The sequence below is a fragment of the Arctopsyche grandis genome, chromosome 8, assembly GCF_051622035.1.
Source record: "Arctopsyche grandis isolate Sample6627 chromosome 8, ASM5162203v2, whole genome shotgun sequence".
NCBI classification, from domain to species: domain Eukaryota; kingdom Metazoa; phylum Arthropoda; class Insecta; order Trichoptera; family Hydropsychidae; genus Arctopsyche; species Arctopsyche grandis.
The window spans coordinates 33053821-33077790 of NC_135362.1; the positions used below are offsets into that span (position 1 = coordinate 33053821).

General features: G+C 33.9%; 2 protein-coding genes across 5 annotated transcripts in view; one reads left to right on the forward strand and one right to left on the reverse strand.

Annotated features, from left to right (window-relative positions):
* LOC143916054 (uncharacterized) overlaps nucleotides 1–23970 on the reverse strand; it is a 107008-nt gene that overhangs the window by 47622 nt on the left and 35416 nt on the right. For all 4 annotated transcript variants that reach the window (XM_077436934.1, XM_077436933.1, XM_077436936.1 and 1 more), the window contains 3 exons: nucleotides 21747–21818; nucleotides 19703–19790; nucleotides 19409–19532 (listed from right to left, as the gene is read on the reverse strand). In XM_077436934.1, the coding sequence (XP_077293060.1) occupies nucleotides 19409–19532; nucleotides 19703–19790; nucleotides 21747–21818 (284 nt within the window). The remainder of the gene's footprint in view (nucleotides 1–19408; nucleotides 19533–19702; nucleotides 19791–21746; nucleotides 21819–23970) is intronic.
* Nucleotides 580–23970, forward strand: part of LOC143916055 (alkaline phosphatase-like) — a 160686-nt gene continuing 137295 nt past the window's right edge. Inside the window, exon 1 of the mRNA XM_077436938.1 lies at nucleotides 580–622. The gene's annotated coding sequence lies outside the window, so the exon portion shown is untranslated. The remainder of the gene's footprint in view (nucleotides 623–23970) is intronic.

Genomic DNA, 23970 nt, shown 5'->3' on the forward strand with positions numbered 1-23970 from the left:
GTGCGTCTTGGAACACGCTCGTTCTTTGTTGGCTGGCAGTTTGATTGGCTTTGATATACATCAGTATTTCGACGATAGTCACTACTGAAAGACTATTTGTCCAACTAATCCATTTGAAAAATACTATTTAATATATTGCAATTCTGATAGCACTACGTTTATACACAGACTATGAATATGCAACGTTCGAATTTGATTGTACATGTACATAATATTACATATTTACCTACATATATTGTACATATATTAAATACGTTATATTGTACAATGAAGAAGCGCTCGCTGATTAAATGATCAAACCGATGATATCTATATTAGCGTTTTAACAGCTGATGTAAACTCGATTGCATTGACGAAGCAGACATTCAAACAAACTCGTCGTAATTGGCATAATTTCTTAGAAATGCAATTTGCACGAAAAATTTGTTTAACTTTCAACACTTAAACAAACGTACATATTTTTCAGCAAGTTTACACCGGTGTGCGCACATAGAGCGTTAAAATACGCGAGGGTATATGTGTGTGCAAACATATTTTTTACATTATATAATGAGGTGAAAAATTCGCATAATTACACTATCAATTTGCATAAAACATCCCGTCACACATCTATTTTTCTATGGTGAGTACATTTTTAATTAAATGTAAAACTACATGAAATAACACACTCACATTCTTAATTGCCTATGTATAATAGATGCGATACCTACTTGTGTATTTGTATTTATTTATTATTATTATTCGAAAACAGTTCTCACGCAAATTTCGACCGACGAAACTATGAGAATATTGCTCTCCGCGTTCATTAAATCATCCCTTGAGGTCATTCCGAAATTTATTAAACGCGTGGGGGGCTTCGTTCGAAAGGTCCCCTGTGAAATTAATACGAGGCAAATCGATTGGGGGAGCAGCACGCGAATTGTCCGCATAATAAGTAGTTAATAAACTCCTAATAGGATATTCGGTGTCATGAATATAATGAGAATCGGTCCTTTGAGACGAGTCCCGCATACCGCACAAAGGGTTAATTTGAACAAACAAAAAAAACCACACATTTTTTATTATTTTGTAATCCATATACATATGTACCTACATATATATGTACATATGTATGCTGTTATTTTCAGAACTCCCGCGAATTTAAAACATTGTATGAAATGTCGATCGTATCGTTTTCGGAGTAATTTAAATTCGCTCCGGTCGTATTGTTTCTGTTAATTAAATTATTTTCACGTGTGCCGGCTTCCTGGGGCTTTCGAGGTCTTCGCCCCCTTACTCTACACCTACCCCTTTGTAGATCCCCACATATCGCCAGCCCATAATAATGATAATAGGAAGCGAACATTCCGGAGCTGTCGCTCATTAACGACTGGCCTTTGACTTTACACGTGCACCGAAAGTTAAATTCTAATTTAATATTTTGCATGTATTTTTATTTTAATTAACTCTGTAACGAGGCCACTTTACTGACAAGACACTCAATTCATAAAACCACTCTTTCAGATATACCAACTATTAGCCATGCAAACCAATGTTTTGTTCAAGTGCACAGAATTTATTTATATTTTTGTATTTAGTTTTTATTTTTTACGAGTTTATATAAATATTTGAATCAAATGTTTAAGTATAAATAAAAAATACCTACATCAAGACGCTCAATTGATATGGATATATTTTTGAAAAGGTGAATTATTCTTAATCTTCTGCTTCCTACAAAAACTTCATTTTGTTATCTTAAATGCATATAAATAGAAAAACATATGTTTAAATAACTTGCTGTCTATCTATTCTATTATGCATACATATAATAAAACCGGTCAGGAAAACCTGGACATGAAAATAGCGGTCACGAAAGAACTGATATAAAAAAAATACTGAAAATCAAAAATCTACTTTTTCATAAGAACATTCTTTAAAGTCAAAAAACACAATACAATTTGGTGTTTTACGACTTTTTTTCATGTGCGCAATTTTCTGTGTCCACATATTTAGTGGCCGGCCATTCCTTGACCGTGATTTTCTCGAGATAAATCATATAAAACCTAAATATTTATAGAATTAGCATACGATCTAGCTCCAAGTTGTTATTTATTAAGAATTGGTTTTAACTAGGGGTGCAGTTTGACTTTTGAGCCAGCTGTACAGGTGGTCCAGTAGTCGGTTCAATATATCTATGGCCCTGCTACCCTCTCTTCGGATGAGAGAGAAGGCATTATTGGATATTTATCTCCCTCTGAACTACACACAACCTGCGCATCAAATGACGCCCCGTATAATATTACGAATGTACGAACGTCAGTACAAAACCGATTGGAACAATTTCATTTGAAAATTTGCATTCGAATATACATACATATGTAATCCTCCAGCAGAGATAAATTCATACACGGCATCTGGCTTCGTATTTGGAAAATGTGTGGGAAACGACCTAGCCAGTCACAAACTGGCACATCTGATTAAACAATAACTACATAGAATCATCCGTAATAAATAGACCCTCAAGAGCTAAAGTTTTGAATTAGTAGAAACATATCTATGTATATATTTTTTCTAACAACGATAATTCATTCAGTACAAACTACAAACTTTCACAAATTTTAACAATTTTTCAAACCATGTTTCGATTAAAGGATTATTTACATATGTACATATGTAGACAATATACTTATGTATAATATATGAATATAAATAGTACATAAATACCTACTCATTCTAAAATTTCAATGTCAATGAAAAAAATTTTCGTCATGTCTATAAGAATTTCAGTACCCGATACCAAGTTTTGGTATCGGGTACTGAATCCCCAAAATACACACACACACTTTTTTTCTAGATCATGAAAACGTGATCAGTAATCGATTCTGAGTTCGAATCAGTCAAAATCTCGAGTTCGAATTTTCGCATGATCACAAAACTTCATCTATTGTTACTACGTACATAGATAAAGTAAAAATCTAAAAGTGAGTTTACTTAAACTGAAGTTTCGATATATGTATGTATGTATGTACATATGTACGAGGGAAGAATTTAAATTGTGAGCATTACATTTTAACAACAACGAAGAAGATGGAACTAGTTTTGGAAAAATAATAAATTCATCAATAGACTTGTTTTCTTTATTTTACATTGTTGTAAGATATATTAGAGAGTCTAAACACAACATTTACAAAACTCGAAATCCTCGGCGGCAGTTATCTACGGTTTGTTTGGATTAGCAACAATCTTTATACCTGCTTCCTATTGGATTTCTAAATAATTCTAGTTGGAAATGTTAGCGAAATTTACAGCGTGGCGGGCTTTCAACAGAAAAGACGTCAGCACTTCTACAATTTCTGGAAGTTTTCTGTAAAAATATATTTAAAATGGAATATGGCTGTTAAATAAACTATGTATGTATATGTTCAGATCTGACGAGATTTAGGGAGATGTAGTAATTATATTTTACTTGCGGAATTATATTTGCATAGATTAAACGAATGCAATTGAACCGTTCGTTGACCAGTGTTCGCTTTGACGGTTTTTTTTGTTGTTCTAAAAAGTTTTTTTTTAGTTATTGGTGCTCCATTCTTCATCTTTAATCGGGAGTATACTTATGCGATTTCACATACGAAAATATCCTTATGAATGGAGATGGGTAATCGCCGCAGTAAGAAATACACGGATATCTACATTTTCTGGACGACATTCAAAATGAGACCGGTTTGTAAAAAATACGATCAGATTTACGACTGTGGAAGAGGGAGCGGGGGGGAGGGGGGGATAAGGAGTGCATTTCTGCTTATTTTGCATAGGAATTTGAACTAGCGAGCGGTGGCTTTTGTTCGTCGACACCAGAAATTAGTTTCATATGTTGGAACGGGGAGGGGAGGTGGGTCATGGGTCGTGGGGAGTAGGCCCCCGAGGGGCGAAGGCTCCGGGGGCGCACGGAATGTTGGCCGAGGGGAGGAAGGGAAGGGAAGGGGGCTGGTGCCGTGCGGAATTAGTCAATTATATCGGCGGAGTCCGCATGCCACGCGTGCCGAGCGCAGCACGCAGGGCCGCACCCGCGCCCTTTTACAACAATTTTAATTTCAATTACGCCGACACCCTTTTACCGGATGTTGCGAATTTTAAGCGATTTTTTGACGCTTCGATTAGTTGCCACGACGGCGAAAGGTCAGCGGCGACCTTTGTTATTCTTTGATTTTTGCTTAAAACATCACGCCTAGAACTGAATACCAGTTAGGGTCGGTTTATGTGATTAATAAACCGGTTCAAGTTTATAAAATAAAAAGTAAAAATACAAAAAAAGTTTCATCTTTTCTAAAAATTTATGTCACGCCTGAATACGCCTGGTATGTTTAAAACAAGAGATACATGTCATCAGCGGCAGAAGATTTTAAGTTAAAATCCTTGCTATGAGAAAATTGACTTTTTCGAAAATCAAGATTTTTGAAGCTTTCCATTTTGTGACCTAAATCATTATTCATTAAAATAACCACTATATGAAATGTGTTAATCATTTATGTATACGATTAAATTATTAACAAGAATTTTTGTAGTGTCTTTCCAATAACAAGCGAGGACATATATGTATATGTAACTAACTTGATTCGTATTGAAATCTTTAAATTACGTCAAATATGAATCTACCAAGTTGCATTATTAGATTAAAACTAAGCCGACGATATGTATGTATATAGGCACAACCTGACTTTGCGATTTATTCAGTGGTGTCACCCTAATGGTTTCCATGGGTTTCCGGAAACCCGTTGTTGAAAATCAAAAGTTTCCGGAAACCCGTTAAAAATTCATATAATTTTTGTCAAAAATTATACAAATCTTGAAAATTGTTTTCGACGGTTACAACTTCGAAAAGGTCGTAGTTAAATTACATAGCAGGTAAAGAAAATTTTTTTTTTCGATATATATATAAATATAAATATAATATATATGTATATATATGTATACCTTTATACAAATTGAAAAAAGTTGGAAACCCGTTGTTCCAAAATTGGGGTGACACCACTGGATTTATTGTGAAAACGAAAATACTAGAATTTTCGTTTTGCAAATATCCAATTACTTCATCATTATCACAATTTTTTGTGCACTGAGAGGACCATTTTAATCAACAATAATTTCGAATGTTGCGATCATTTACAAAATATCATACAAAAATTAAAATATAATAGGTATATTTATGTATAATTTATAAATCTAAATACATACATATGCACAAGTTTAATACCACAGGTGTCGCTCAGGGGCAACCTGATAAAAGCATAATGGGAAAACATAAAATTGGGTCCATCGGCTGTGCAACTTTTCCCAAGTATGTATTAAAAAATAAAAATCAAAAAAGTACATATGTATTATAATAAGACAAAATCTCGAATAAATAGTGATTTTTCTCATTTATATGTATGTATGTAAATATCTTCACGAAAAGACATAGATACTTCTATGTTACAATTGTATCTGATCCATTTTTTATTCGATAATCGAAAACAAACCAAGCGCGTTAATGAAAAGCACAAGCTTCTGATATATTGTTGATGTTTAAAACTCTCAATGATTTAATACACAATAAATTATTAATAAATGAATTGCATTTTCCAACTACTAAATGTCCCGACTCTGCAATAATAATAGTAATAATAACTGCAACCCGACTATCCCTATTAGTCCAAATTTGGCAAATTAACGAATATATGCCCGTATTGTATTTTCAATGAGGTCTGATACGACCCTGCGTTTAGAATTACATACCTACACACATACATACATACATATGTATGTGCGAGAGTTAATAAGTGAGCGCCGTGTCCCGCAATATAATTGACTAATGTTCCGGGCTCAGACTCCAATGTTCCGGACTCTCACCCACCCACCCACCCCCTACACATCCGACCAGACAGATCCGGATCAGCTGATTTCGTCAGACCCTCCCCCACCCACCGACGCACCCGCCCACCTGCTTCATTATACCTCCGGATAATGTTCTCATCACGGCGCCGACAATTAAGTGATCCAATCAAGACCCGACACATACCGACGACCGATAAGAAATAGTCAAATACACCCACACACACCCCTTCACACGCATCTTCATCTTGTACCAACCCTCGCTTCTGAGAATTACAAAGGCATCATTTCCGTAAATTACGCGTATTGTCGTTCACACCCGGGAAATCAACTATACGCTGTTTTAAATCGATTTGAAGGTCGAACACCTTTCACTTTTGTCATGATTAAAATTTTTTTGCTTAAAAAAAATTGACACAAATGAACCATCGAAGAGCTATTTTTTAAAACATATGCACATACATATGTATGTATATACATACAATATTTGTATACGTACTTATTTTATTTCTTCATTCGATAAAATCGAATTTAATACAAGTTACTGTGCGAAAAACACGCAGAAAACAATTTTTTGAAGAAAAAATAAAATAAAATAATGTTCAAAATCAATTGCGCTGATAATACATACAATAATAATATAAGAAATAATATTTATAGAGTAATTTGCTACTTTGTGATTAAAATTTAAAAATATATTTTTTTCAATACGATCGCTTTGTTATCAGGGTAAGCATTTCCAATTTTTGGTAAATCGGTATTACCGGCAAATACAAATCAAATCAATTGCAAAATTCCGGTTAGTATATTTTTAGCTGCCAACCAATATAATTATAAATTTTACCGATTTTTCCGGTACATTTTCATGTATTTCTCGTATTTGTCTCTTAGCATATATCGGCGTATTTAACATATATGTACTTAAGAAATTTAATATTAGCACTTGAAGATTAATTATCTTCTAATACAAGATTTACGGGTGACCTTTAGTTGAAAGTTTCTGCGGCTCAGCTGAACTCTATAAATACACGTAGTTGAAATCAAATCTATTTAAAAATAATATTTATTTGTGTACTCTATATTTATTTATTTAAAAAATACACGGGAAAGGCTGCAAAGCCGATAGACCCACGTGTGTTTAACTTGTAATATAAATAATAAAATATAAAGATAAAAGAAAAAAAAGTAAAACTGAAAACAATACGAAATAAGAGAAAATACCAAAAGAAAAATATCTGAAACGGTAACATAATAACTAAAAGAAAATAAAAATATTGAAAAGATATTGGAAAAGAAGAATTACAAAAATCCTTTTAAGTTTAAGAAATAAGTACGTCCAGCATGTTTTTAAAAATATCAAGATTTTCTCAATTTACTACATTGTTGGGAAGACTATCCTAACCTTTAACCACTCAGTTTGAAAAGAAGAAATCTTTGATCAATTAATTAGATTTTTCTTTTTGGAGTCTGAGAGTGTTACTTCTAAGATGAATGTTTTCATTGAACGTAATGAGTTTGGACATTGAATATACGTTTTATTATATAAATAAATAATATTCACAATATGATTAATATGAGAAGTCCATTTTAGGTCACAAGCAGTGATGGTACTTACATAGGTCAGTTTGCTGTTGGACACAGTTGATTAAACGACTGTCTATTTTGTAGAAAAAACTTGGATTTTTATTACCAAGGTGCAGTATGGAGCATTTCTTCACATGTAAAGTTGAAAGCCAAGTTTTTGTCCACGTATGTATATAAATGTACATATATAGATTTATTTAAATCGAATGTATCTTTCACATTTAATGTAGTCCTATTCGAATTTATGTATGTAGTTCTTACTGAACCGGGATGTGTAGATACTATGATAAGATTCAATATTTAATGTAAAAGAGACAAAGTTTCAAATCTTATAGTCTATAAATATTGTAATATACATACATACGTACGTATATAAAATAAGTATGAATGTTAGGCAACCCCATAACCATTTACCCTTTCGCATCGATACAATAAAAAATCGAAACAAATTTGAATGAAGGGGGTCGTCGCGTTACAGGGAGGTGGGGCTGGACTCGACAGCAGACAACACACGTCACATCCGGTCGCTGAAGCCTTTTCAGCAATTCCATTGACGGAAGAGCTTCCGCGACTTCCTGCTGCGAAACAGATGGAAACGTCCGCAACAGTCGTCCGGGCAATAGGTTAAAAACGGACATTTTTGTAGCGAAATATGAATTAATTTCCAAACATTTGTACATGCACCTACCTGCGGACGATTTCGCAGAATTTTCGATTACATGCTACATAGATATAATATATACATACATATATACACGCACACACGTATTCAGATAAACTGGTGACTATTCGAATAGTAAACCGCGGTTCGGAGCTGACGACCGCTCGTAAAAGTCGTCGACGCTTTTCGACGGTTCGTGCATATTTCATGGGGATAGATTGGGGTCTATGTCTTGTTAGGAAAGTTGCGGAAAACCGGCTATTTGCCGTCGCCGAGACCCCCCTACTATGGCCTCGTACATATTTAATGGTGCAACACTGTTGTTATTAATCTCGCACGAGACTAAAATCTAACTTTTGCCCCGATGCGTGCATTTACATATGTATATACATATACATATATGTTGCATTAAAACGGAAGGGTGTCGAAGGCACGTTTTCACATTTTAAACATGTGTTTATATATATGTGACGTATTGTAAATGAATGGTTTATTTTGCATTGTAACATGATGTTCGTAATAATTAGCGAAAACTTTTGTGAGAGCATCGCAGCGGGATAAAAAGTAACGAGCGTACAAATATGTAATAATGTAACAAAGCACGAGCTTTTCGTTATATGTACATGATGTATAGTGTATGTATACCTATAATACATGTATATATTGACATATTTGTCAAATCAAAATCAAAATCAAAGCTCACAGTTACTCCAATTTATTTTTGTTACGTAAACTCGGCGATTTCTCATCTTTCCAATTCCTTGTGTATACGGAAAAATTAAAGGCATGAAAAACAAATAATTTAAGACTATACTTAAATATTTTTAATTTAAAAAATGTACATACATCCTTTCCGATTTTTTGTTATTTTTATTTTGAAGGTAAAAAGACCACGTAAATCACTTTCCAATAACAATTCATTATCTGAATGGAAAACAACAAAAAATATGGATATTGTGAAGTAGGAGTTAGATTTACTTGAATTCTATCGTGTTTTCTAGAATGTTTGGCATTTATTAATATATTTTGGACTTAAATTCCAAAATTTTCGATATAAAATAAACTGACAAAAAATTCAACGTATTATGTATGTAAAAAAATACGTAAGTATAGATAATACAGCAGCATGGCTCGATGGTTGCGTTGATACTAAGCATCGAGAAGTCGCCTGTTTCGATCCCGTGAGCTGACCACAATTGAAAATAATTTACTCCGAGTATAATCTTGAATGCTGCTGGTCAGATTTGAATACTTGTTCCAAGCGATCGTTTCCTATCAGATTTCGCCAGAGTTTATCTGATTTCACAGTTGAAGCGGTTCCTCCATCAAATTTTCAAAAACCAATCATCCCACTATACATATCACCACTATTTGAATATGATTTCAAAAGTTTATTACCTATAGGTATAACATACATAGATGTCTCGCTATTTTATTACATATAAATTTGTATTATGCTTATATTATGTCTGGTCACAGTGACGCGTTAGAGTATTCTGTAATGTCACTGTGGCTAGTAAATAAATAAATAAATATACTCAATATGAAAGAAAATCTAACATAAAAAACAGACACAATACATACATACATACATTATAACGATTGATATTTGATGGCGCGAACTTGGAAAATAGCAAACGATTGCTTGACGCGATCCGAACGGATGATGCGATGGCGTCATCGAGCCGAATAAATCAGGGCGCACATGCAGTGCAATCAAATTGCCACGTAATTAATTGGATGACTGACAAATTGGGGCTTCATTACACCGACGGATGCGGATTTATATGGCGGAAGCGATTCAGAACGTGGAAAGGGGGAGGGGGTGGGGGTGGCCTGTGGCGAATACTCGACCGCCATATTAGAATTTAAAATGGCCATTGCCCGCTGAGTGTGTCATTAAATGCACATACAGTGTAAAAAAAAACCATAGAACTTCATCGAGTGAGAGGTCTGTTCCGAGATGGGACAGACAAATCTGATGATTTAAAATATAAACCGATACAATCTCAAACAAGGAACGTAAAAAAAATGAATTTCTTTCCGGTACCCCTAATATAATGCTTGTTGTCAGCGTTATACATATCTTGCCATTACACTTTAAAACGAAATTAAACATGGCTAGTATAATTATCCGTGACTCCCTTAATACACTGATTAATAAAGAGTACACTGAATGTACTTCAATGTTTCACCCTATGTGAGAATCTTTAAGGTAGCATTTTTTTCCCCACAGTGAACGTTTCGATATACACGGCGCGTACATACATAAGTAGGTAGGTATACGTGGTAGTGGAATATTGGGAGTATTTCATGAAATGTGATATTCGGCGTCGAGGATGTTTCTCCTCGGAGAGGGATGGGTGGTTGTATGAGTGGGAGGGGTGGGTGGGTGGGTGGATGGATGCGGCGCATCTCCGGAGCAAGTTGGTTGTTAAAACATCCGTCCGGAGCGCCCCAGCCCTAATGGCGCTAATTTGCAGGAGCGGATCGGGGAGACCGTGTGCCCCCGGGGGTGGATTGAGCTTACGTGGAATCTGGCGAAATGATCTAATAACGTCGCGTCAAATGGGCAACACCGCGAGGGAACATATTGTGCACTTTTTCATTTCTCTCTATTTATTTTTACTTTCTGAAAGTCACGGGTGCGATAACAAGCATGACAAACTATCTATTAACTACATATATTTCCTATATATTTTGTAATATACATACATAGGTAGCTACATGCATGTAGGTATCTACCTATAGGGGAGAGTGGTGTACCTATGGACAATGACTTTATTTCGGTCGGGGAAAATATTTTTGCTACACAATGTTCTAGGAAATTATGAACATCAAATATTGGCAACATTCAATCCACCTTTTGGTGCCGCGCGCTGCCAGATTCGAGTTTTTTCGAGAATTTCGTTATTTGGGACCCAAAAGTAAATATTTACCAACGAACTGTTTGTTTTTTCATATTTATTAAAATAACTATTCATACAAGATATGCATTTAGTTTTGTATAGTGGTTATTTAACTATTTGGTAACGACGATATCTGTGTTAAAACGTAACCACAAACAAGTGTATTTTAATATTAGTTGAATATTTCGTTTTGTTGTACCTTTGGACATTTATCTGGACGCGTCCAGAGGTTAAGGTTAGAGGTTCTTGTGAAATTAACAACCAAAAAGACTTTCAAGTATTATGTTGCTGGAGTTATGAATAATCCAATCGAAAATGATATTGAAATTAAGTATTACAAGAAAATATCGACAAATGGGTCCTCTTGACAAAATTTATAATATTTGTCAAGAGGAAATTTCTGGGAAATTGCCTCCTCCTCGAGTGGTAGGCCAGTCTGGGAGACTCAAATCACAGTTGCAATTTAATGTAGACCTTGAGAATTTCAACATTGGATGAAATAGCTTACTTTGTATAAATTATCATATCTGTCCAAAGGTATAACATACACTGTCCATAGGTTCAACATAGTGTTGAACCTTTGGACAATTTTTTTGTCTCTCTTATTTTTGCAAAAAATAAAAAACTGTTATGCTATCATTAATTTTTCGTTTTTAATTTTAATCTTGAATATTCAACCTATCTAATGACATTAAAAAGTTTGCATAAAACAATAAAGTTACTGAGCTATGAGTGAAAAAGCGAAAATTGTCCACAGGTACACCACTCTCCCCTACAGGTATTCCTTGACAGGACGGAGATACGTTCCTGAACCTCGGTCGTAAGTCAAATCCGTCGTAAGTCGAATCTATATATGTATATGTTTTTAAGTCTATCATCTTTCTCTTTTTTTTAACACGAGTTTCTTTATCAGCCATTATGAGCACACATTATAAATGTTCTTATAAATATAAAATTTGAGCACTAATCAACACGAAATTGAAAAAATCAACATCCGAAAACAATAACGAACAGTTAACATGACCATACGAGTTTGTTACCGTCGTGCGTAATTAATTAAAAAAAACATATTATTTACATACCTCTTTTATGTTTTTTCAGTCGTAATTGCGAACTGTCATAAGTCTAACCGTCGAAAGTCGAGGACTACCTGTATATACATATACAGTTTATCTCTAACACACTCATCTTGGAAATGTTGAAATATCATACACGTACACATGTGTACAAATAGACAGGCACGTACACATGTGTACAAATAGATACACTTGTTTCTTACCCTGTTAAGCTGATTAGACTTAGTTTTATACATTAACTGACCCTAAGTTAGTATATATGTATGTGCATACATATGTAGGTATTTCAATGTGTATCAATGGGATACTTTTTATCAAATTTAAATTTAAAACTAACCACGACATTTGTTTATTGGGACGTTGTTTTCCCATTCACATGATGTACAATTCAGCTTTTATTTACCAGAATTTTGAAATGAATAATATCATATATTATCAAATAAGAACCATTTAAGAAAATGAAGTTTCTATCATAAACGATTTTGTTTAAAACTATCAAACGCGTGTTGAAATGAAATAAATGTAATTAATGGCGGAAATGATATCTATAACAGTACAAACGTACATACAAAGTCGTGAGTTCAAATGAATCTGAATCTTCGACACTTGTAAATCAAAATGGGAACTTATTTTGTCAAAAAAAATACACTAATAAGAATAGGAAAAATTCCAATTAGATTCCCAGAAAATACTTCACTGCAAACAGAATTTCGGAAAACTTCAACGAGAAGTTTATTGGAGTGTTCTACGACCTGGACATACATTTTATTTTTACATATTTATGTAATTACCATGAAGGCCTAACAGGTAAACCGCGGCGTGCCTTCCTGACCAATTACAAACATCGATATACAATTTTTAGAATAATTTCAACAAAACATCATAGAGACAACTATGGATAAATTTATATTTTCGGTATATTTTTTATATAAATCGTCAAATTTCGAGATTCTGAAAAACTCGGAATTTGCGAGACATTTTTGGACAAATTTGCAGCATTTTTTGATACGAATCAGCGAAACTCGAGATGTTTATAATTCAAAAATTGTTACAAATGGGCAAACATGCCTATAGTGGATATAAATAGCATATTAAAAACTAATTTCTCTAGTGCCATAATTGAGGAAGGGAGAAGTCTAATACGTTGGTATGGACATACCAGCCCTATTAATGTGTTCATGCGGACTTTTTTTTAATTTAGACGTTTTTGTTCCTATTTAAGTTAATAATTTAATTATTTAATATAAATTAAAAAAATGTTGATCTGATTTATATTGGGGATGGGGGGGGGGGTTTGTTCCGGTTTGACCCGACATGAAATCTGACAACTCTAGCCTAAGGACTCCAGGTAAGGACTCCACAGTGCTACGTCATATTTATCTAACTGGTTTGGGACCCGTACATAAATTGTGAAAATTTATTTATTTATTTTTAATACACAAGTATACCACAGTGTCTTCACAGGTTACCCCAATATGACACTGTGGCCAGAAAATAAACTCAGCTTTTGAGGCAAAATAGGTATCAGTATGTGCGTCAGCCCTACGATCCATATGAACGGGGTCCGCCCTGAATTACAACAACACACTGAGTCAACTACCCATGGTTTAACTGAGCGATAAAATTAAATTTAGATTTTAGATTCCGGTTATAATAATATTTGTATAAAGCCTAGTAAGCATAGAGACTACATATGTAGAATCGTATCGTGTTCCGGGATTTGGTCGCGATGAATGAGCCCCCGTCAACCGGGGAGAGACGACCGCGCCCGGGGGGAAGCGCGGAGGGGGAGGGAGTGAGCGGGACGCGGAGGAGGGGGAGACGGTCGGTGGGGGTAGGAGGAGAGGAGGGGTGGGGTGGGGTGGGGTGGTTGTGTTGCGTTTGTGAGAGCGAGACGGGGATGGTCGCGCGGCCAATCAGCAGCAGCGGTTGGCAAGGGGGGCGGGTGTTACTTGGCTTCTAATAAGAGTTCATAACTCTAATTAGATTTTTGGCAAACGCGAATTGTGCGCGCCCACCCCTCACCCTCCACCCGCCACCCACCACCCACCTCCTCCGCGTACAAATCTTAATTATTAATTTCGGATCGCGGCTACGCTCGTTTGCGTGTGTACCGACAAAGCAAAAATTAATTATTTCGCTCCGTTGTGTTGTGTTGTCGGCCGAATTTACGTTTATTTGCTCCCCCACCCGCCCACTTTCTCTCCCTCACTCTCTCTCTGATGAATAAATGAAAATCTAATTAGAACCGTCTGTGGTTGTATTTTTTTTTTAAACATATTATCGACGAGGTTAATTAGAAAAACATCCACAGCGGATTGTCAGATTACGATCTATTGATATGTACAGTGGTAAATAAAAAAGAACCAGGGTTTAATTTTTACTAACCCCCCCCCCCCGCTTTTTTCAGTAATTAAAAACATGTATCCTAATATTGGTAGTTCAAACATTTATAAAAAAAATCAAATGCTAATTAACAAATATTCTTACTTGTTGAAATTATAAAAATTTCCACACTGCATCATCTTCAACATCTTTGATGTTGTAAACCCGTGTTAGTGTGTCTAAAGCAACATTTTACTTTTAGCAATGCTAAAACCGTATATGTATATGTCGAAAAACTATCAAATTTTAACAATCTAGAGGTGACTATTTATATAAGCTGAGTTCCCTTATTTTATCTATCCTCAAGTGCGTATGGTCAATAGTTCAAAGAATGTTTTCTTTCGAAGCTTTGGGTGGTTTTAGGTAAAAAAAAAGCCCAAACATTTCATTAATTAAACATCTTTTATGTTTTGAATATCTATGCTCAGATTACTATTCAGTTGTGGTCATAACATGTTAGAACGAGAGTCTGCTCACAATATTTGGTATACAAAATTTTATATCAAATATTAGCCAAAATATTTTAAATTGTACAAAATATTTTAAATTGAAAAACAATGCTTATATCAAACAAAGTGCCAGGGTAGCGACCTGGCTCAAAAATAAGTACCAGTACGGTGACCTGGCCCAAAAAAAAGTACCAGGGCGGCGACCTGGCCCGACCACACCACTGGATATATACATATATGTATGTATGTATCTTTACTCAAACGTAAATAATTTATTACGATTTTATGTTATTGGTTAGATAAATTCTGATGAAATTTTATTTCAAATTTTTAATTGTAGAAATATTTGCAAATACTAATATGAAAATGAAAATTCTATCTGGAAGAGTTTCAATCTTTTCGAAATATTTGATATTTAGAATTCTTCTCCTTCTAATGCCAAATCCGTATTCGGACGTAGACGACTAATCATGGGCAGACTTTGTTTATGGGAATTCTGCTCTATCATGAGCAAGCCGAAACAATTTTTCGAATCCGATTCCTATCCATGACCTGATGTTCCGGAGCCAAAGAGCTTCTTTCTCCCAAGTCACCGGTTGCCTTCTATTTTCCCCTCTATTATCGTTTTATGGAAGGCGATACTTGGGGCCACGAATAACGTGACCAAAATATTCCATTTTACGGCGCTTTATTGTGCCAAGAAGCTTTTCGTTCCTCATATGCTCCCTTCGTTAGATTTTCAACATCCTTCGGTAACACCATATTTCAAAGGACTCTATCTTGATCAAGCTTGCCAATATTTAGAGTTAATGATGAATAATCTGGATGATTATAAATTCTGGGTCGGTCATTGTTGTATTTTTTTTAATTAACCAGCCATTATTTCATTTCTACATATATGAAAATTATCACTGTCAAAACCAAATCTTCTTCTCAATTTAGGTTTTATATTGTATGTACAAAAAGAAATACGAAGCTACTGGAGAACTGTTCCCAAGTTAACATTATATGGTAAATAGAAAATATTTTAACTAGCTATAAGAACACATAATATGAACGTAATTTATTTATTTTGGAAAATTTACGGTTAAATTGATATTTTCTTTGATTGGGCATGTACTTTTTTTCTTCTCCTTACATACACTATAAGTCATAATATTATAGTATCTGAATTCAAATTAAACTTAGTATAATAAATAGGCTTCCCTTATACTGTTTGTGTTTATAAAAGAAAATATAAAAAAAATAATAGATTTGAATTCAAATAAATACTTATGTTAACCGAAAATATTACAGTTTCATTACAATCCGTACCTAGAAAACCTAATTCGGTAAGGTATTATCGACGAATATAAAGAGAACTCCAACTTTTAATGTGAATTTGTGTTTATAATTAGGCAAGCACACACGAAATTTATTTCTTTTGAAAGTTTACATAGTTATATGGTTTGTACAAAATATTCAACGCTGAGAGAAAAATACGGATATAAAATATCACAAATACACAAACAACATTCATTATATTTACTGTAAAATTTTCGTAATGTACATCCATCTACATACATACATATTATACAAGTTGCAGCTAAAATTGTAGTCGGAGTCTTACCGCAGCCAAAGTGGCACTAAATGTCATCCCTTTACGCCATAAATTGTTAGAAAATGTCGCCTTTGCTAATTCCGGGTAAATGCGTTCTTCCTCCATATATCTCATTCCCCGCAAACACACAGCAGCAACAACAACAACAACAGCAACAGCACCTATGTACGTAAACTAATTCAAAAATTAAACAGACACTCAACCGAGTCTTTCGATGAATGATTCCCACCCCCCAACAAAGAGTGACGAAAAACAAAAACAATCTCGATAAGTATGATACAATGAATATATGTATGTACAGGTACATACATATGTGAACCGTATAAAAGTATTAAACGCAGAATTCGAGCGCTTTCTGTTTGTGCGCGGGTGCGGCGAGCGAGTTGGCAACCGTTGTTGCGCTGAAAGCTATTTGCTGACATAATTTGCCCGGGTGAAAATTTAGACATAATTAGTTTGTAACAAACTGCGTGACATGCGGGCAATTAACCCTCTCAGCGCGCCGTGCTTAAGGCCGAAAATTGAATATCATGGGGAGTGGCCGTTGGGGCGTTTAATAAGCAATCGTGCCGTTGTTTACGGGTAAGTCAATCTACGAATCATTAGCATTGAGTGCGAAACGCTACCGTTTTAGAGCACACACATACACGCAGAATTTAATCTCTGAAATTTCATAAACAAGCACTTATTGATCTGAAACGTCTTGATTGAAAACTCGAGCTGCGAACTGAGTATATAATCACTACGTAATTGGAAAACTCCAATTTTATACTATATTTTCCTTTCAGAATTTAATTGAAATTTGTACCCACACACACAAGTCTTACCCTCGATGCGTGACAATCCTCATTCGCGTCTTTTAAATTCGGGATCGTATACAATAATTTTTTCCCCCAACAGCCAATGCGGAAAATGCCGTTCTCAGTACCTACAAGATGTTGTATGCGAGCGGGTATATTACCTACTGTGAGTATAGTACATTCGCTGTAATATCGCGATGCACTCGTTCAGGATGAAAATATTTTATTTTATTTCATATAATACACATATATATGTTGGTACCTATTTACATCTATTATTTTTATTAAATAATATCTATTTGATTAAAAGCTTTCTTTTTTTGTTAATTTGTTATGTTGCTTTGAAGTTAGAATGTTAAGACTTGGAACGAAATGTATATTTATGGATAACTTTACATTAAAAACAGCGAATTTTGCAATTCGGAAACACATCTAGCTGGAAAAATGGTCAGTATTATGGGAAATCAGTGAAATATAATATAAAAATTCAAAAAAATATATTTACATTGTCACCAACCCATTCATGTTGGTGAAAATCGTAAATTTTACCGATTTTCGAAGGTTTTTACTTTATCTTTTTATTTAAGCATGCTGTTAGTAGTTTTTTTCAATTCATCTCACCACGATAATTGGAATGATTTAACATTAAAAAACTTAATATGGGATGTTTCTTCACTTTGCTAAGGTATGAAAAAACATCTGAAACTTTGTCGCGCATACAACCTAAAAAGTCTAGTCCATTTTATGTACATACATAGATGTTACATAAATGTCGTTACTCACATATACTATTGACAAAATATGATATTATTTCGAAATAATTTTATATTTTGATCAATTTCTAAAAAAAATTGGTTAATTCTTACTTTATTTTGACAAGATTTTACTTAGTTTCACTTTGTTATAAAAAATAAATTGTTTCGACGATGTAAAGGCACTATTTAATTAATGCGAATAATTATGTACATAATTAATAGATACATAGATACACCGAATGGTCTATATACATTCCCAATTACATGAATGGGCAATCTTACAACGAATCGACTATGTTGGGGTGTGTACGTGGAGGGTGGATGAGTAGTTATGAAATTTTAATTTGGTTCAGACTTTTGTGCACGAGTGTGTGTTTGCGGACGGAAAAATGGCGGTGTGGCAACACCGAATGAGGAGGAAAAGAGAAAGGACACGGCGGGGAGGCAGGGCGGAAAATGGGAGGGTGGTGGGAGGAGAGCGGGACAGAGGGTGCGATTCGCATGATGAAGACGAGAGTGGAACGGGGGAGAAAATCGTCTAAAGAAAGCCTCGCAAAAGAATGAAAAGTTTTAGAATAAGCCGCACGATTGGCCCTAGCTGAAGGGCGAGGGCCATCCCGCAACCTAAACGCCATTTAAATATAATTAAAATCCATACCAGATACATACATATGTATTTATGTATGTATATTCGACATAATTACTTACAAGTGTTTATTTATTGTACAAATACAAATTGATTACATTAATCCACGTAACTATCGTTCGACACGATATATTAAATAATGTTTTAATTCGAAAGCAACGATCACATTAACCGCTCTCGATGATGATGATTATAATAATAACGCGTATAATTGGACTCGTTTAGAACTTGACACGCATTCACTCACACACACACACACACACACAAACGGAAAAATACACTGAATCATTCTCGTTAATAAGGCACTATTCCGCACGCACAATTTTCGTGTGTGAGTGACGTTTTATTTATCGAGGATTTTTTGTGCTCAAAATATTTATAAAATTACGTTCGCCACATCCATACAAGGAAGTGAGAACGTATCGTGTTACGAGTCGTTAAGCGATATAAAGACAAACACGTATCCTTTTGTCTACAGGGTCGAGCTTTTCTATATTTTTTTTTTGCATTCGTCCCGTTTCACATTATTTTTTTCCCTCGTTCGATAAGTGACAGGTAGTCCGGTCTCAATGAATGATCCTTGAAAAAATTCTTTAACGTTTTGTATTTTATTCAACTCGCTCTTGTTCCCGTAGGTACATATGTATGTACACATTTGTGTGCGGTGCAAATATCGAATTTTCGCGATCAACTCACCTGGATCCTGTCCTCGGGCAGGTCGGTCTTCAAGCTCAACATCTCCCTGGCGTACACGTCAGGGTAGTGAGCATCCTTGAAGGCCTTCTCCAGCTCGTCCAGTTGGTACGAGGTGAAGATCGTCCTGCCGCAAAGTGCAAAGCGCAAGGGTAGTTATACGTGTACAACAATATATTGGGGGCTACAATATGTGCCTCATTTAAAAGAATATAAATTATTTTTTTTCTTTTAATAAATATTGAACAGAATATATGTAGTAACTGAACATATTAAGTTCGTTAACGATATACTCACCTATGACGCCTTTTCTTCTTTTTCTTTTTATTAAACCCTGTGATACCATCTACTGTGAAATCCTTGCTTGAATCCAATGGCGATATACCTATCAACAAAACAAGTTTTTTCTTATTTTTTTTTTTATTAAAATTGTGACTTATTTAACACATGCATTTGGATATTAGGCATATATAAAAAAATGACCAACAATGCTTTTTTTGCAAATCAAATTATTTTTTTTAAACTTAAAAACGTCATGGGCTACATTTTACATTTAACGTTGTCAACAACATTTATATTTCAGCATGACACAATTGATTTTTAATTTATTTATATATATAAAAAAATATCCGCAAAAGCTACATCAACCATAATTTAAATTTAAAATAATAATAAACTCATATCTACTTGTAAATGTACGTAGTAATTATATTAAAGCAAAGAATAAATCCCGGGATAAAATATACAAATGGTGGGAAGGAATGCGCGGATTATCAGGCTTACAGGTTTAAATTAAGAAAATCCGTGATTTTCTTATCTATTTGAGAATTTAAATAAATTGAGATTGTTTTTTTTTTTATCAAAAAATAATAATTTTACGATAAAATACTGGATTTATACACGGATAATCCACCGATATTACTGAGAGTATACTTTATTTAATTGAAAATTAAATTTAGGGAGGAAATTTTTCATATATTTCAAGAGTAGAGTATTTAACAGAATCATATTCAATTAAATGCTTCTGTAATTGTCAATTCAAAATTCTGACTTTTAAATGTACAAAAATATATTAATATCTATTAAAAATAGTCTTAACATCTAGAATTCATTAATGAATTTCAGATCTTTTATTAGAATATCCATAAATTGGTAAATTGAAACATAATATTGCATTGAGGCAAAAAATTTTAATTTACCTGCATATTTCTCTAAATAACAAAAAATACAATATTCGTATTTTGACATGATTTGATGACGCGTTTGCGCAACGACAATCGTTGTTCGCCGTTTAATGGCGCACTTGATTCGCCATTGGAGCCCGGCAATACCCACCAATTTGTGCGAATTTCCGCTGGCAGTAATCTAAAATTGCCAATTTTCGTGTAACGCTCGTTTCCTCTCGTTGGGGGGGAGGATGGGGTGGGAATCCACCGTTTCGTACCTTAACAGTTGCGAGTTCGATTTGCCGCCTCTGGGTATTCGTCGAAATCAATATGTCGATAGCCAATTTGCAATTTTACACCGTTGAAATGCAAACACACATCCACAAGACGTGAGAAGCCACAAATATATGCATGTATGTATGTATGTATATCTACCACCCTTTACCTTATTTTTGCAACGGTAAACGCAAACTATATCGTCTATCATAAAATAGAAAAATATAAATAAAATAGTGTATTTTTGTGCATAAAGAATGTAGGCACATATGTACTTATCTATCACGATTTTTTAATTAAAATTTATTTATTCGATTACAATTAAAGTTAGACCCGGTCTCCCCCACATATGTACATAAGATGTGGAATATTTCACTTTTAAAATTTCCAACAAAATATATCACAAATACAACTACCTACATATTTATATGTAAATATAAATGAAAATGCTGTTTAAATTACAAACAAATTTAATTGATTAAATACAGGGAGATTTGATACGCAATTATTACTCCGATTGCATCTCAACACTTTGATGAAATGCAAAGGAATCATTTGAAAATAAACGTTGCAATTGTAAGGAAAGTCTTCAAAAGCTTTTCACGGGTGAAATTTCGGCACGATTGGAAAAACCAGGGAAAAACGCGTTGTCGACGACGACTACGGTCCAACGTGGAAACGAGTCGAAATATTGATTTTCAATTTATACGGTCGCCAAATTTGCCTGTCACGGTCGTGAGTCGGAAATTTAATACCGAAATCGACGAATTGAAAGGAAGCTGACTCTATTAAGGGGGTTAGGAGGAGGGTAATATCGCTAGGAATTATATATTCATCAAAATAATAACAATACAGAATTAGGGAATTTTCGTTGGTGAATAAATTAAATGCCATAATACCTGAATCGTCAAAAAGTCGAGAGTGTTGCTTGAGAATCGGTAGCAAGGACGTTCCGAGATACCTGCTGTCTCCTGTAAGGAATATTTATACATCGATTAGAAAAAAATAACAAATGCAATCAAATAAAAGTAATAATAAAAAACAAAAGATTTTTTTTAAATATACTGTGAGTACAATTTCAATTTTAAATAGAATCACAAATAATAATTAAAAAAAACAATAATGTAATAGCTAGATAGTTGCAATTATAGAATAGATACATATGTACATACATATGTTCGAGATAATTGCGTGTGCGTAACAAGAACTCCCATCAAGCTAACCCTTTCGGTCCGAAGCAAATGTGTTGCCCAAAACAACCAATTTATAGGGAACCAAACTTCACACTTTAATTTATTAACCGACGTAATGTTTCCAAATTAAATGTTCAAATACTGTTGGTGTATGTACGAGCGCGTTACCCTTCTATCTTTTCAATATCGCCGATTCCCAAACGTACAAAATATTCTTTGAAATTTAACTGCCACTAATTTAAACATACAAATTTTCTACGACGAAAAAAAAACTATAAGCAATTATTTATACAATCTATGTATAATATATAAATTTAATGACAATATGAGTCAATAATATATTCGCAAAACATGCAATTAACTTTATCTATAGGTATAAATAACGATTGCTATTATTATTTTCGGGTGATTTTTTTATTAATGAAAATAAATAATATAGCGATTATCAAAAAAAAAAAACTGTTATAGAAACACTGGATGTATATACTTTAGCCTCACATCCCTTGGAGCATTTGCCCTCAAAATTACACATCACCCCAAAGCTTAGGGGTTAATCGAAAATTCACTTTTTCACATATTATCAGGATTAGTGGCCTTGGTTCTCTTGCCTTTCTACACACTCGTGTTTTATTGCCAACCCTTAGCAAATAAATAATTAATTTCGGACGCTAGTTAATTTAATACATTTTTCAACGTTCCAAATGAAATATTTCTATAATTGGAATTAAAGCAGCGCTATCCGTTGGGCATAAAATACGCGCCATGAATGTCAAAATATAAATACGATATATTAATCTGGATCGCGATGATCGATTTTTATTTCAATACATGCTATTAAAATTAAAATTAGATTTTTTTTCGTGAATTCGAGTAACACTCAAAGCGATTAGATTGAACGAATTCAGCATGGATGATGCTGGGTGTCCAGGGATTTCTGTTAAATCCCACAGGGACACTAGACGCTTCCCATCCCCTACGATAAATAAAATTGAGGGTTATAGTTACACTTAATCGGCTACATAACGCGTTTTTTTAACGCGAATTAATTCAATCGAAAATATAATAGATTAAACTGTACACAAGTATCTAATATACATAGATATATATGAACCAATATACTTACAATTAGTTACTATAGTTATTCGTAGTCAATTTTAAAATACAAACCTACTTTTTTTTAATAATTAAATGTTTATTTCATATTATTTATTTATCTACCTGCTATTTATTACTAATTTAATTTTAATATTTCATATATGTACATATATATTTTGTTAGTTGAATGACTTTATAGTGTTATAGTGTTAATGAATTTTTCAAATTTACTAGAACATATATATTATACGTATGTACATATATGTATGTAGTTTAGTCATCGAAATCAGAATTCAGCATTTTCGTTTGCCTGTCCATAAATATTGGTATTCTATAAAGAATATTAATCTAAATCAAAAACATTTATCTATGTACTTAGAAATATTATATAGATTGTGTATAAAAAATAAAGATATCTGCAGAAGCATTTCTGAGAAAAATTTTCCAATGCGGTTAAGTAAAGATGTTCGTACTTTCTTTAGCTCAGATAAACCGACCGGATAGATATCGCTCTACTTGTTTTTCTCCCCTCGGTGGTTCTTGGGATATACTTGTAAAAAAAATAAAAAATAAAGGAAGCTTCCAGAACTCGGGGTCTATATTTTTAATACACTAAATAGGAGTAGACGTCGGACAAGATCTCGATGTCAATAGTATCAGCTTTTTTTTTCCACTGTCAAATGAACGAAATGTATATGCATTTGTGAACGTACAAAAGATGCTTTCTATCCCCCAAGATGGTCGTTGACTAAAGAGGAAAATAAAAATGGGGAGAGGAGAGTCTTGGCCGCACAACGTTCTTCAATTTCTTTAAAGATAATTGATATTTAGGGGT